General features: G+C 38.4%; 1 protein-coding gene across 2 annotated transcripts in view; it reads left to right on the top strand.

Annotated features, from left to right (window-relative positions):
• Positions 1-13450, top strand: part of LOC150106776 (Kv channel-interacting protein 4-like) — a 258123-nt gene extending 244673 nt beyond the window's left edge. For both annotated transcript variants that reach the window (XM_090392695.1, XM_090392696.1), the window contains exons 5-6: positions 8721-8783; positions 12332-13450. In XM_090392695.1, the coding sequence (XP_090248821.1) occupies positions 8721-8783; positions 12332-12379 (111 nt within the window). In that variant the 3' untranslated portion in view covers positions 12380-13450. The remainder of the gene's footprint in view (positions 1-8720; positions 8784-12331) is intronic.
• Positions 13451-13754: the final 304 nt, after the last annotated feature.

Raw genomic sequence — 13754 nt, 5'->3', positions numbered from 1 at the left:
AATGTTCTAACAGACAGAGGACCTTTATACAAGATTTGGTGGGTTCTAAACTCACGAAGAGCTGCCGATGCATTGCACTCGTTAAAGGAAAAATCACTTTACAAAGTAACTCGCGGTAACGTAAAACGAGGTGCATGTTGAACACGATTATCAATAGGAATGCGTTTATTTCTTCACTTTATAGTTCTTATGATGCCAGCAAACCAGTTTTCTTTATGCATATTTTCGGCTTCTTGGGCTACATTAGCGCCATATTCCCTCTATCGGCGGCTTTCCGAACTTTTTTCTGAAAGCAGTCGAAAAAAATAAAAATTGCATCCTGTAGAAATAAAATTTATTTTGCCCTTCACAGAGAGTATCAGAGATGAAATCTACATACTTCTTACATATTTTTCTCTAATCCTTTTTATTATTAAAAAAAGTAGTAAGACTTTTAGCACTAATGCTTGGCGGTGAGCAGGAAGTAGATTTCTTTTCGTTACGGAAACTTTATTCCGTGCATTTCCAGCACATATTAGACGAGAAGGCGATGAGAATATGGTAAACAACTCTTCCATTTCGTGTTTCTAATGCTGACAACTCTTATTGTGTGAGTGTGCAACTTTTCTGAATGGCTAACTTAAGACCTGTTCAGGTTTCAGGACCAAATCCCTGCTTACCAGACCAAGAACGACGAAGATGGATGGATGGATGAAAATTTTTGACATGAAGAAAAAAAATCGACTTTCGATGAAATAATATCGAAGTAACCCGCATATGTCTGCATAAGCCTTATAAAGGTTTTTCTGGTCTAGGATAAATGCATGCAGTATATGGATGACCTGAATCCTCTGATATGTGCTAGAATTCATAACTGACGATTACAAATCACTGACTTTTAATTCCACCTCCTCCTCCTCATCCCCTTTTTTTACCTTCAACTTTCTTTTCAGTTCAGCTTAATTAGCGTTTTACAAATGAGAAACGCTTTCTAAGTTAGCAAAAATAAATAAATGAATAAATAAATAAAATAAAAAAATATAACAGTCTTGATTCCGTAATTCTCAGAAAAACTTCTGACTTACTAACCGCTAATAAGCTATTTATCACCAACACTGATGACTACTAACAGCGATTTATTATATTAATATTAATATTATTATTATATTAATTCCAAATATTTATTTAATTACAAATATTTTTCGACAATAAACCATTAACTTAAAATTCCAATTATTTATTTATTTATTTAAAAACACGAAATTCAATTTCACACACCTCATCGTTTCTAATATGGTCTACTATGGTCTTGAATTTTTCGAAACTGTATGAACGCCTATAACTACACATTACTCAACTCATCAATAGTAGCTGGACCCACTGAGCCCACCCACTACAGCCCATCAGGAAGTTCTGATGTATTAGGCATAGTTATCCTCAGAAACATCAAATATCAATACCAGCTGGAGACAGTAGAAGAGCTTAACCTCAGATCATAATCCCATCCTACTCAGGTTAGGACTTCAAGACCAACTCTCTCCCCATCATTCTTTCATACCATGGGACAAACTCTCTAAGGTTCTTCCAATCCACATCGGTCCTCCCCCTGTCATTCGTAAAAAAGAAGAAATAGATCAAGCTGTAAACAATTTAACTAGGCAAATCAACACAGCAATAGCATCAGTCACTCAAACCACTGTCTTCCACGCTTCTAAGATCCCAGAAGAGATAATGGACTTGATTAGAGCCAAAAACAAGGCCAGAAAGCGATATCACAACACCAGAGCCCCGCAGGACAAAGCAACCTTAAACACTTTGAACAGACAGGTTCGAGAAGCCCTCCAGGTCCACAGAAACTCCAAATGGGAAACCAAACTGAAAGAAATCAACCCAGAAGATAACTCCATGTGGAAGTTTGTAAAATCTCTTCGTACCAAAAGACAACCACTTTCCCCTTTAAAGACCAATCTTGGAGTTGCACACACAGATGAAGAAAAAGCAGAAGCCCTAATTAACAATCTGGAAAATCAATGCAGCCCATCTTATGCAAACTTAAATATCAATCTTATTTACAAAGTTCATCGTAAAATTAGAAATGCACTAAGTCAGCTTAAGGATGATTCAGAAACCATCACCCCCACATCTCCAACAGAAATAATAAATATCATTTCCCATCTGAAGAATAAAAAGGCTCCCGGCCCTGACGGCATTACCAATAGAATAATAAAGCTACTCCCACGGAAAGCCATAATTCATCTAGTTAATATTACCAATTCCATCTTAAGATTCCAATACTTTCCCTCTGATTGGAAAGTCGCGGACATTATACCTCTGAAAAAACCTGGTAATAACCCACAACTTCCCCAAAGCTACAGGCCCATCAGTCTTCTTTCCTGTCTTGGCAAAGTAACAGAAAAGGTCATCCTATCAAGACTACAATCAGCAGTGGACCAACAGAAAATAATCCCAAATGAACAATTTGGGTTTCGCAAAGTTCACAACACAGTGCAACAAATTCACCGACTAACAGAACATATCACTCATGGCTTTAACTGGCACCTTCATACTGCTGCTGTATTTTTGGATGTTGCCAAGGCCTTTGATAAGGTCTGGCATCAAGGCCTTATCTTCAAACTAATTGAAAACAATATCCCAATTAAACTAGTGAAACTCATATATTCATATATCAATGAAAGATGCATGCAAGTAAAACTCAACGGAATTGTTTCTTCAAGGCGCAAAATCCTGGCGGGAGTACCTCAAGGTTCTCTTCTGACCCCAATACTTTTCACAACTTACATGGCAGATGTTCCTCTCAATCCAAAAACTACTACGGCTCTTTATGCCTACGACACCGCTATTCTAGCCAGATCGCTCAGCCCTCACCTAGCAATCACTAGACTCCAAGGAAGTATCAATGAGCTAGCAAACTGGTTCACCAACTGGAGAATTCAAGTAAACCCCCTCAAAAGCTCAGCCATGATGTTTTCAAGAAGAAAGATCTGCAACAAAGAAGACATCCTGCTCTCTGGTCAAAAGATCCCATGGCAGTCAGAGACCAAATATCTTGGGGTATTGATGGATAAGAAACTCCTTTTCAACAAACACATCAATCTCGTTTGTTCCAAATCTTCCAAAGTCATAGCTCAGCTCTACCCATTGATCAACCGCAAGAGCAAATTGAACCTACATAATAAATTGCTTCTTTACCGGATGGTATTACGTCCAGTCATTACCTACGCCTCACCAGCATGGAGTCACACTTCAAGATCAAACATTTCAAAATTACAGAGAATCCAAAACAAATGCCTTAGGATGATCCTGGATGCACCGTGGTTCATCAGAAATTCACAAATTCACCGAGAAACCGGCACTCCATACATCTCCTCTCTTCTTCGTGATCTTTCAGAAAAATTCTTCGTGAAGTCAAGTTCACATTCAAACCCACTAATCGTGCAAGCTGTCAATTACAATGAGACTGATTACTACGAACACAAAAGACCGAAGGCTATTCTTCTCTCAACTGATCATAGCTAACACTACTGCCCTCAGAGGGCGAGCTTAATTGCTCACAAATCTCCCATTCCCAAATAACTCTCATTACAGATAAAGGGGAATATGAAAAGCACTTGTGCTTCACCCATCCTGTCAGTAACATCAATGGTCAATGGTGTATGAACGCCGGAGTAGATTAGATCTGATTAGGTAGTGGAGGATGACTGAAGATGGCAGCTCGCGTGTTAGTGTTTCGTGTCGTGTATTTTTAATGGTGAATTGTGAATTTGACTGATAAGTTTTTAGAGTTTTATGCTTATTCTTTAGTAATATCAGTTATTTGCTGCTGCCATAAACAGGCATTTTATTTTCCATACTGGTTTATTCAGGTAAGTCAACTGACTTCACAAAGGCGATACGCTAGGCCTACTACCATTAGTATCGCCATTGTTGTTGTATTTTAACATCTTATTGCTGGTTGACACGCCTATGCTTGATATTGCAGGCAGTCCTTTGCGGCTGCGGGATATTTTACAAAAATTTCTGCTGGCAGGTCTTCAGACCTGCGGGATATTTTATTAACGCATATACGCAGTTAAATCGATATGAGCGTACCTGACCTAGACGTATTCACTGATTTGCTCGATAAAGAGCCAGCTCTTGAACTCATTGATAATCTCCAAAAGAAGTTCAAGCTGACATGGCCTACTAGTATGATTGACCCCGACACTATTATCGAGTCACTCGATAAAAAGCTAGCACTCAGTTTTATTAAAAAGCTCCTCAAAAAGTTTGAACGGGATTGGCCCGGCTACTTAAATTTGTATTCCTCACCTGAAGTCGATGCTGAGGAAAATGAAGACTCCCCTCAAATGGAGGAAAAACTCAATCTAGTTGTCTCTACCTCTAATCCTTCTGATCAAGAAGAAACCCACGCACGTAAGAAGAGAAAAATTCTTGCTGCTGAGTCAACAAATGTTGTTGGTATGGACGAGGATGTTCTCATTTCAGATCCCTCTGTTTCCCCCAATGAAAAGGTGCCACCGATTATCCTAAGGGAAAAGCAGAGATGGTCATCACTCAGAACCATCATGGCTAATTCACAGATTCGTTATACGTCTGCTAAAAATTCAGACGAGGGAATACGTATCCAGCCCACCACGGTGGCTGACTATAGAAATCTTACAAAGGAACTGGACACTAGAGGAACCCAATATCACACATTTTCACTTGCCTCCGAAAAAAATCTGAAAGTAGTCTTACGTGGAGTCTCCGAGGATATTGACACAGATGAAATAGTTGCTGACTTTAACCTACAGGAACTACCCCCATAAAGGTTACTAGAATGTTTAGATCAAATAAGACACCTATGCCTTTAGTTTTAGTAGAAATTCATAACATTTACAAAGACATTTATAATCTAAAATCAATCTGTGGACTCAAAATCACCCCAGAACCATTGAGAAAGAAATCATCTTCTGGGCAGTGCCACCGATGCTAAATATTTGGCCATGCCCAGAAGCTATGCAAAGCTCAGTTCAAATGCCTAAAATGTGGCGAGAATCACCCCACAAACACCTGCGCCAAGCCAAATTCCACCCCGGCTAAGTGCGCTAATTGTGAGGGTCCTCACCCTGCTAATTATAGAGGGTGTATACATCACCCCCAAAACAGATTTAATGATACATGTCATCAATCTACCTCGTCATCTAGTGCGAGAGTTCCTGAAGCTCAGGCTACTCAGTTCTCCAAGAGTGAATACATGACAACAGGTGCTCGCCCATCATTAACTGAGCCCCTTAAGAAAACGAATCTTCAACATCAAGTAAGAACATATGCTGATGTGGCCCGCTCCAATCAGATAGTACAAACCCAGAACCGGAATAATCCACACTCAAATCTATCAGCTGTTATCACCTCTTCTCTTGCAAACATGCTGCAGGATTTCAGCAACTCAAATCCATCCTTAAGTGTCACAAAAATATTCCTACAGCAAACCCAATCCATATTATCTGCACTCTCTGATGCATAGGAAAAAAATCGTCCCAAACTCTCTTAGGATCATCGGTTGGAATGCCAACGGTATTAAAAACAAACTGTTAGAAATCCAGGAATTTAATAATAGATACAACCCAGATATACTGCTAATTAATGAAACTCACCTGAGGCCTGCTGACACCCTGAAAATCAGAGGGTATCAGATTTACAGAAACGACAGGCTTGGGTATAGAGGTGGAGGTACAGCCACCCTTATCAAAAACTATATCAATCATCACTCAATAACCAACCCTACTACCACCAACCTCGAAATCACAGGAATCAATGTTCTCACAAACTCAATTGGAAACCTCAAAATTTTTTCTGCATATAACCCTCCATTAAAGACATTATTGACCTCAGATCTGGATGCCATCCTTGGAGTAAAAGGACCGGTCATCATTGCTGGAGACCTCAATGCAAAGCATCCTGCTCGGAACAGTAAATCTACCAACAAAAATGGTCGCATCCTTTCTAGCTACACAGGATTAAACGATGCTGTTGTGGCTGGACCTACCGAACCAACTCATCTCAGTACATCTGGCACTGCTGATATCCTGGATATAGCCATCCTGCAAGACATTAAATTCCAGTACAGCCTTTCATCACTAAACGAGCTGTCGTCGGATCACAACCCAATTCTACTGCAATTGGGAGAACAAGAATGCCTGTCTCCTCCTTCTCATTCAGGCATATCGTGGGAGAGATTGTCTAAAGCACTTCGGGATCAAATAGGACCCGTCCCTCACATATGCACACCAGAAGATGTGGAATCTGCAGTGACTAGCCTCACCCAACAGATTAAGTCCGCTATAATGGTTGCATCCTACCAGAAACCTGTTCCCAAGCCTGATCGTTTGCCTGAGGACATTATGGACCTGATCAGAGAGAAGAGCAGAGCTAAGAAGAGATTTCATAACACTCGCGCACCTCAGGATAAGACAGTGCTTAACAGATTGAATGGAGCAGTAAGAGATGCACTTAAAACACATAGAAACGAAGTTTGGGATAAAAAGTTAGCCTCTATCTCACCTATTGATAACTCTATCTGGGGCCTACTGAGAAATATCAAAAATAAAACCAGATCCCTCCCCCTATAATCTCAAACCAGGGCCTAGTCCACACAGATGCAGATAAGGCAGAAGCCATACTTAAAAATCTTGAGGATCAGTGCAAACCTTCTTATAACAACATTGATTTCAATCATCTGTACAAAATCCACAGACAGGTTAGGCATGTACTAAACCTCCCGGACACCAGTTCCGATCATATTGCACCCGCATCACCTGTTGAATTATATGATATTATTAAAAAACTTAAGAACAATAAAGCTCCTGGACCAGACAGCATCTCAAAAAGGGTGATCAAGCTGCTGCCTCGAAAAGCAATAGTGCATCTGACCAGTATAATAAGTGCAATCTTAAGACTTCACTATTTTCCTTCCACCTGGAAAATGGCTGATGTGATTCCTATACATAATCCAGGCAAAGACCCACACTTACCGCAGAATTATCGTCCAATCAGTCTCATCTCCAATGTGGGTAAGGTTGCAGAGAAGGTCATCCTCTCACGACTCCAAACCTCAGTAAATAACCTAAACATCCTCCTTAAAGAACAGTTTGGATTTCGACAACACCATAGTACTACCCAGCAAATCCACAGAATTGTGGAATATATCACCACCAGCTACAACTGGCGTCAGTGCACAGGAGCGGTATTCCTAGACCTATCTAAAGCATTTGACAAAATCTGGCATTTTGGACTCCTGCACAAACTTATCTCAGCCGGTATCTCACTAAAAATGGTTCATCTAATCCGTTCATATCTTCAGAATAGATCAATGCAAGTTAAAATTAACGGTTCTACATCGTCCCAGTGCCATATCTTTGCTGGAGTGCCGCAGGGATCTCTACTGGCTCCATTGCTGTTTTCTGTAAACATGTCAGACATCCCACACAATCCGATGACTTCCATTTTAGCACTGTATGCGGACGATACGGCAATACTAACCAGATCTCTCAGACCCCACTTCGTTACCAGAAAGCTTCAAGAAAATCTTCTAAAGCTGGAGGGTTGGTTCTCCAAGTGGAGATTGGAAGTCAACCCCCTGAAAAGCTCAGCGGTTCTCTTCTCAAAAAGGCCAATGTCTCCTGCAAGAGATGTGTTACTATTCAATACTAAAATTCCCTGGCAGAAAGAAACAAATTACCTGGGTGTGATTCTCGACAAAAAGCTATCTTTCAACCAACATATCAAGTCTGCATGTGCAAAAGCATCTAAAGCCATAGCTCAGATCTACCCGCTAATTAATAGAAATAGCAAACTCAGCAACAGAATCAAATTGCAGCTATACCAGATGACGATTCGTCCTATAATCACCTATGCCTCTCCAGCCTGGAGCCACACCTCTAATACTAACATTATTAAGATACAGCGAGTGCAGAACAAGTGCTTGAGAATGATTTTGAACGCCCCGTGGTGTGTTAGAAACAGCCAACTCCACAGAGACACAAATATTCCCTATATTCTCTCTTACCTACAATCTTTAGCTTCCAAATTTTTTCTAAAGACGTCCACACATCCCAACGATTTGGTTCAACAAGCTGCAGCATACGAGCCAACGGACATATTTAAATATAGAAGACCAAAAACTATATTAGCCTCCTATAGCGATACATAATCTCCATGCCCATTCAGGGCGAGCAAACTGCTCGTAAATTTTACCCTCACTGTAACCACGACAGATAGCGGGGAATATGAAAAGCATTTTGCTTCACCCTTAAAGAATAATTGTCAATTGTATGAACGCCGACATTATGATTGCGTTCCTATTTTTTTCAGTCCTATATTCATGTTATGTTGAGGTCTATATACATCTCTCACTTACTTCTTTTCTGGCTGTCAATTTTATATCGTTTTCAGATTCATTATAAGTAATAAAAATCCTAAACAGTAACTAAACTTGTATAGCATGAAAGTAAAAATGCACAGGTATGGTTTGTTTTGATCAATATTCTTTTCATAATAAATATTACTTTATAAATTTCACTTTAGAGGATTTGCGATGCTTCATTTCCACGATGTAGTTTTTATATAGATTTTATGCCAATTTTAGGAGCTAATCAGAAAGAATTGAAAGTTTCAGTTGTCATCAATTAATCCATCTTTGTTATATGCTTAGGTTATTAATTTGTTTATTTTAATTTCAGAAACTTGACCTCAATAAAGATGGCGTTGTTACAATTGATGAATTCATGGATTCTTGTACCAAAGTAAGTTTCTTACATATCTTGCACAGCATTATTACCATAAAACAACGTACGCTATTCGAAATTAAATGCTCTTTATAACATTTTATTTTGTTCCCGTTTATAATAATTTCAGTTTCTAAGTAAACTCTTTCCGTAAACATGCCGAATACACCTTTTCTTTTCTTAAATAAGTATATTATTATTATTATGTTTTAAATCCAGAGATGCGGTGGGCATACCACTAGTCACCCGCCTTCTACTGAGCTGCGCTCCATCATAAACCACTCTTTGATAGTCACTTGCCTTTTACTGGACTCCGCTCCACCATAAACCACTCCTTGATATCTGTGGGAGGTGAATCAATCCACCGTGAGATGCGGTATTTGGTTCATTCAAACCAATACCCTTGGAGGGTAATGGATGACAATGCTGTAGCTAATGAAGTTCTAACTGAGGTTCGGCTATTGCTGTTACCCTCCTGCCATGATCAGAGCTTTAATTGCTCAATAACACCTTACCCCTACACTGTCCTCTACAGATAACGGGGAAGATGAAAAAAAGAGATGCGGTGATCCACGGTAACAATGGCAATGCTGTAGCCAACGAAGTTTTAACTGAGGCTCGGCTATTGCCGTTGCCGAGCCATGACTAGAGGTTTTAGCTCAATAACACCCCATCCACACAGATTTTCTTCATTCAGATGACGGGATAAAGGGTCAAAGACTCAGTTCATCTCCCAGTTCTTTTAAGAACTTTTTTTAAGATGCGGTGATGATTCATTCAATCCAATACCCTTGGAAGGTAATGGATGGCAATGCTGTAACCAATGAAGTTCTGACTGAGTCTAAGCTATTGCTGTTACCCTCCTTCCATGATCAGAGCTTTAATAGCTCAATAACACCTTATCCCTACACTGTCCTAACAATGGCAATGCTGTAGCCAACGAAGTTTTAACTGAGGCTCGGCTATTGCCGTTACCGAGCCATGACTAGAGGTTTTAGCTCAATAACACCCCATCCACACAGATTTTCTTCATTCAGATGACGGGATAAAGGGTCAAAGACTCAGTCCATCTCCCAGTTCTTTTAAGAACTTTTTTTAAGATGCGGTGATGATTCATTCAATCCAATACCCTTGGAAGGTAATGGATGGCAATGCTGTAACCAATGAAGTTCTGACTGAGTCTAAGCTATTGCTGTTACCCTCCTTCCATGATCAGAGCTTTAATAGCTCAATAACACCTTATCCCTACACTGTCCTAACAATGGCAATGCTGTAGCCAACGAAGTTTTAACTGAGGCTCGGCTATTGCCGTTACCGAGCCATGACTAGAGGTTTTAGCTCAATAACACCCCATCCACACAGATTTTCTTCATTCAGATGACGGGATAAAGGGTCAAAGACTCAGTCCATCTCCCAGTTCTTTTAAGAACTTTTTTTAAGATGCGGTGATGATTCATTCAATCCAATACCCTTGGAAGGTAATGGATGGCAATGATGTAGCCAATGAAGTTCTGACTGAGTCTAGGCTATTGCTGTTACCCTCCTTCTATGATCAGAGCTTTAATAGCTCAATAACACCTTATCCCTACACTGTTCTCTACAGATAACGGGGAAGATGAAAAGCATTCTTGCTTCTCCCCTTTAAGCCAGTCCTTATAAGAATAAAGTATGTTTAAATATGTTTCTTGTAGGAAAACGTAATAAACTAAATGCATTTTTAACTTATAGAGAAACCTAATTAATTAAATGTTATTATATTTTAACTTATAGGGAAAGGTAATAATGTTTTATTAAACAAAAATAGCCTCGGACTACGTAAAATTGAGTGCGAGGACTATCAATCTCTCGAAAGCAAATGATTGTCAGATATCTGGCTACTAAATCACTTACGTTTTTTGGATTAGTGCTGGTTTGTTCTTTCGTTTTGAGTAGGTTAGTGAAAAACAGCACGTCGTTTTGTATTCAGGTCGAGCATGAGTTTATACAGCCATACCTTTTTTTTTTTTTTTTGCAACACATTTTTCCAAACATTTTTAAGGTTCTTGATTTTTCATTACAAAGAACAATTAATAGTACAAACAAGACCATGTTATCGAACTAAAAATAAATAAATAAAAAAGTGATATGTTAAGACATATCTAACAACTCGCAATAGTTTGCTTACATGCAAAATTTTACTTAAATTCGTGTTTTCTTTATGAACAAAAGCATAAGTCATTTAAGTTTATTTGTAATATTGTTTCACACACACACACACACACACACACACACACACACACACACACACACACACACACACACACACACACACACACACACACACACACACACACACACACACACACACACACACACAGAGAGACAGAGAGAGAGAGAGAGAGAGAGAGAGAGAGAGTAAAAATACATGAATTGACAGCTTCTAATGAACTTGATGCCACATTAACAAAATTCCAGCACTTGATTAAATACCAATCAAGCATTTGCATTTAAACGATGTGTTCTATTTATTGCAATCGCTTTGAAAGTTAATTTTTACCTTAACTGCAAGAATTGTTTATAATAGTTTTATTGATTGCATTCCTTTCGCGTACATGCTATCTTTTTTACAAGGCAGCAATTAAAGGAATGAAAAATTATTATCCTCTCCCTGTTCCTGCAAATACAAGCAGCGAAATCATTAGATTAAAGGGGGGAGGGAATACTGATCGATGGATGAGGAAGGTAGATGGGGAAGAAGAAGAAGAGCCCCTCCTACTAGCACACTCAGGATAATCTACGAATAAGGGCTTGTCGAGAAAGAAGAATCGTTTATCTCAATCACATCGCTTACTGGTTATGTAAGGACATACTCTGTCCTGCCCAAAGACCACGGTTTTTACATGTAATAGGCAGGACTGTTTCGGCAGAGCAATGTATTGAGACACTGTGGTATGACTTTTTATGCTTTAATACAAGATGAGGTCGCAATTCTAAGAAGTAATAGCTCGCCCAGAGCGAACCACTTTTAATTAAACTTCTGTTTACACAAACGGGATTACTCGATGCTGTTTTAACTGTTTTTTTTTCAACGATCATTAGTATTATTCTATCACTCTGTTATTATCAAACTTCTTAAGTTCATGTAAAGATTGGAATGTGAAAAAAACAAAAGATAAATTCGTGAAAATACTGTTCTGTCAATGATGTGTTTCGCTATAAGTTCATTGTTTTATTTTAATGAAATATACGTGACTATTTGCCTTCATACATTTTTATTAATTCCTAACCTAAGAGATATCAAAATGACGCTACTGGGGTCTTTCTGAATCCCCATCCCCCATCCCCAATGCATATCTTTTGGATTTTAATTTCGATTTAAAGTTTCAGTAAATGTTTGCTATTGAGGATTTATCGTGTGTGTGTGTGTGTGTGTGTGTGTGTGTGTGTGTGTGTGTGTGTGTGTGTGTGTGTGTGTGTGTGTGTGTGTAATAAAAGAACCAGTGAATAGAAAATAAAATATTTTTAATATATTAATAAATCTCTTTCTAAATATAAGGCATCGTTTAACATTTGTATTTTTTTTTCAGGATGACAACGTAACGAAGTCTATGACCGTCTTCAACACGGTATTGTGATATTACAAACATTTTTCGAAAACCAAAACCATCATTATCGTGCTATAAAAACTACCCAGGGTTATAATACTGAAACTGCCTGTGCATTTCCTTATTTTGGCTGAGTTCTGGCTGATAATAACGGTGCTGCCCTCTGTAGAGACGTCCACACACAAAAAAAAAACGTCGAGCTGGAAGTATAAACAGCAGTTTGCTCAAACCCACTCTATTTATTTGATCGTTTGATGTATTTATTTATTTATTTTTTATTTGTATCGTTGTGCTATTACTTACCAAACGTCACAGAAAGAGAGTTTGATGATTCGTAGGAAGATTTACAGCAAAAAATGACAAGTGAGCTTTTAATCTTTAGTATGAAAACCAACCCGGTTTTCTCTTGTGCACAAATCATTTTTAGTTTGAGTTCTTTTGAAGAGTTTATGTACATGGTGGACAAGTCATTATTTCTCACTTATTCGGAGTGAACATCCCCTTTATGTGAAGTTTTGTCGAAGAATTCAGTTGAGCTTGGGAAAGTAGACCTCTAGACCATACGGACATCCCTAAAACCGTATCAACGGAGGTCAGTGTGGTTTTGCACAATCAAAAAAAAATGAATTCAAGAAAGAAAAATAAACTGTTGGAAGATGAAAATATCAAGGCGGGACATTCCGGATGAAGCCGCTTCGTCAAAGAAATGTCTTAGTCACAACGAAGTTGCAAAATAGAATCAAAGTAGTTGAGTTCAAGAATATTCATCTATAAAATGGATTCGAATCCAGTGTTAGACCGATTCAAGGTCGCCTAGAATAATTGTAATTATTTTCATTCCTTAGATCATAGCACACTATTATAGATACTATTTAGCATCGAACAGTTACAAGACATCCTGTTATGGTTACTATAGTAACGAGACATCTGTCTGCCATTCTCTGTGATCCAATATTTGGAAGTGTAATTGAAACAAAATACTTTGGACTTGTTGGACTGACAATGCATTTCCTTTTCGTTTCTCCCTATACAAATTTTTGGAAGTCTAACAAAATTTATTTCAAGCTTCCATTAATAAACTGGACACGATTTTCACAAGTATTGATGGTTCCTTTATTTCTTTAAGCATACAACACAAAAATCACTAAATGCATACATTAATTTTGAGTGTACATCTCAGATATATGTTTTCTGTAACTTGACTTTTAATCGGCACTTTGATATCTTAAGAACTTCTCTACATTTGAACGAATATATCAAAGAAGAAAAATAAACATAACATAATAAAAAAAACAGAGATGGGAAGAATGCGCACCAAAGTTTGCTAAAAACGGAGTATTTATTATATATAACTAAATCTATCTATTCCTAGCTATCGTGTTAACTGTTATACGCATTTATGAGA

This window comes from Typopeltis vanoorti, chromosome 5, assembly GCF_054136105.1.
Source record: "Typopeltis vanoorti isolate ZY-2024b chromosome 5, IOZ_Tvanoo_1.0, whole genome shotgun sequence".
Lineage (NCBI taxonomy): Eukaryota > Metazoa > Arthropoda > Arachnida > Uropygi > Thelyphonidae > Typopeltis > Typopeltis vanoorti.
The sequence above is the reverse complement of the archived record's forward strand: the minus strand, read 5'-3'. Positions and strand labels throughout refer to the sequence as shown.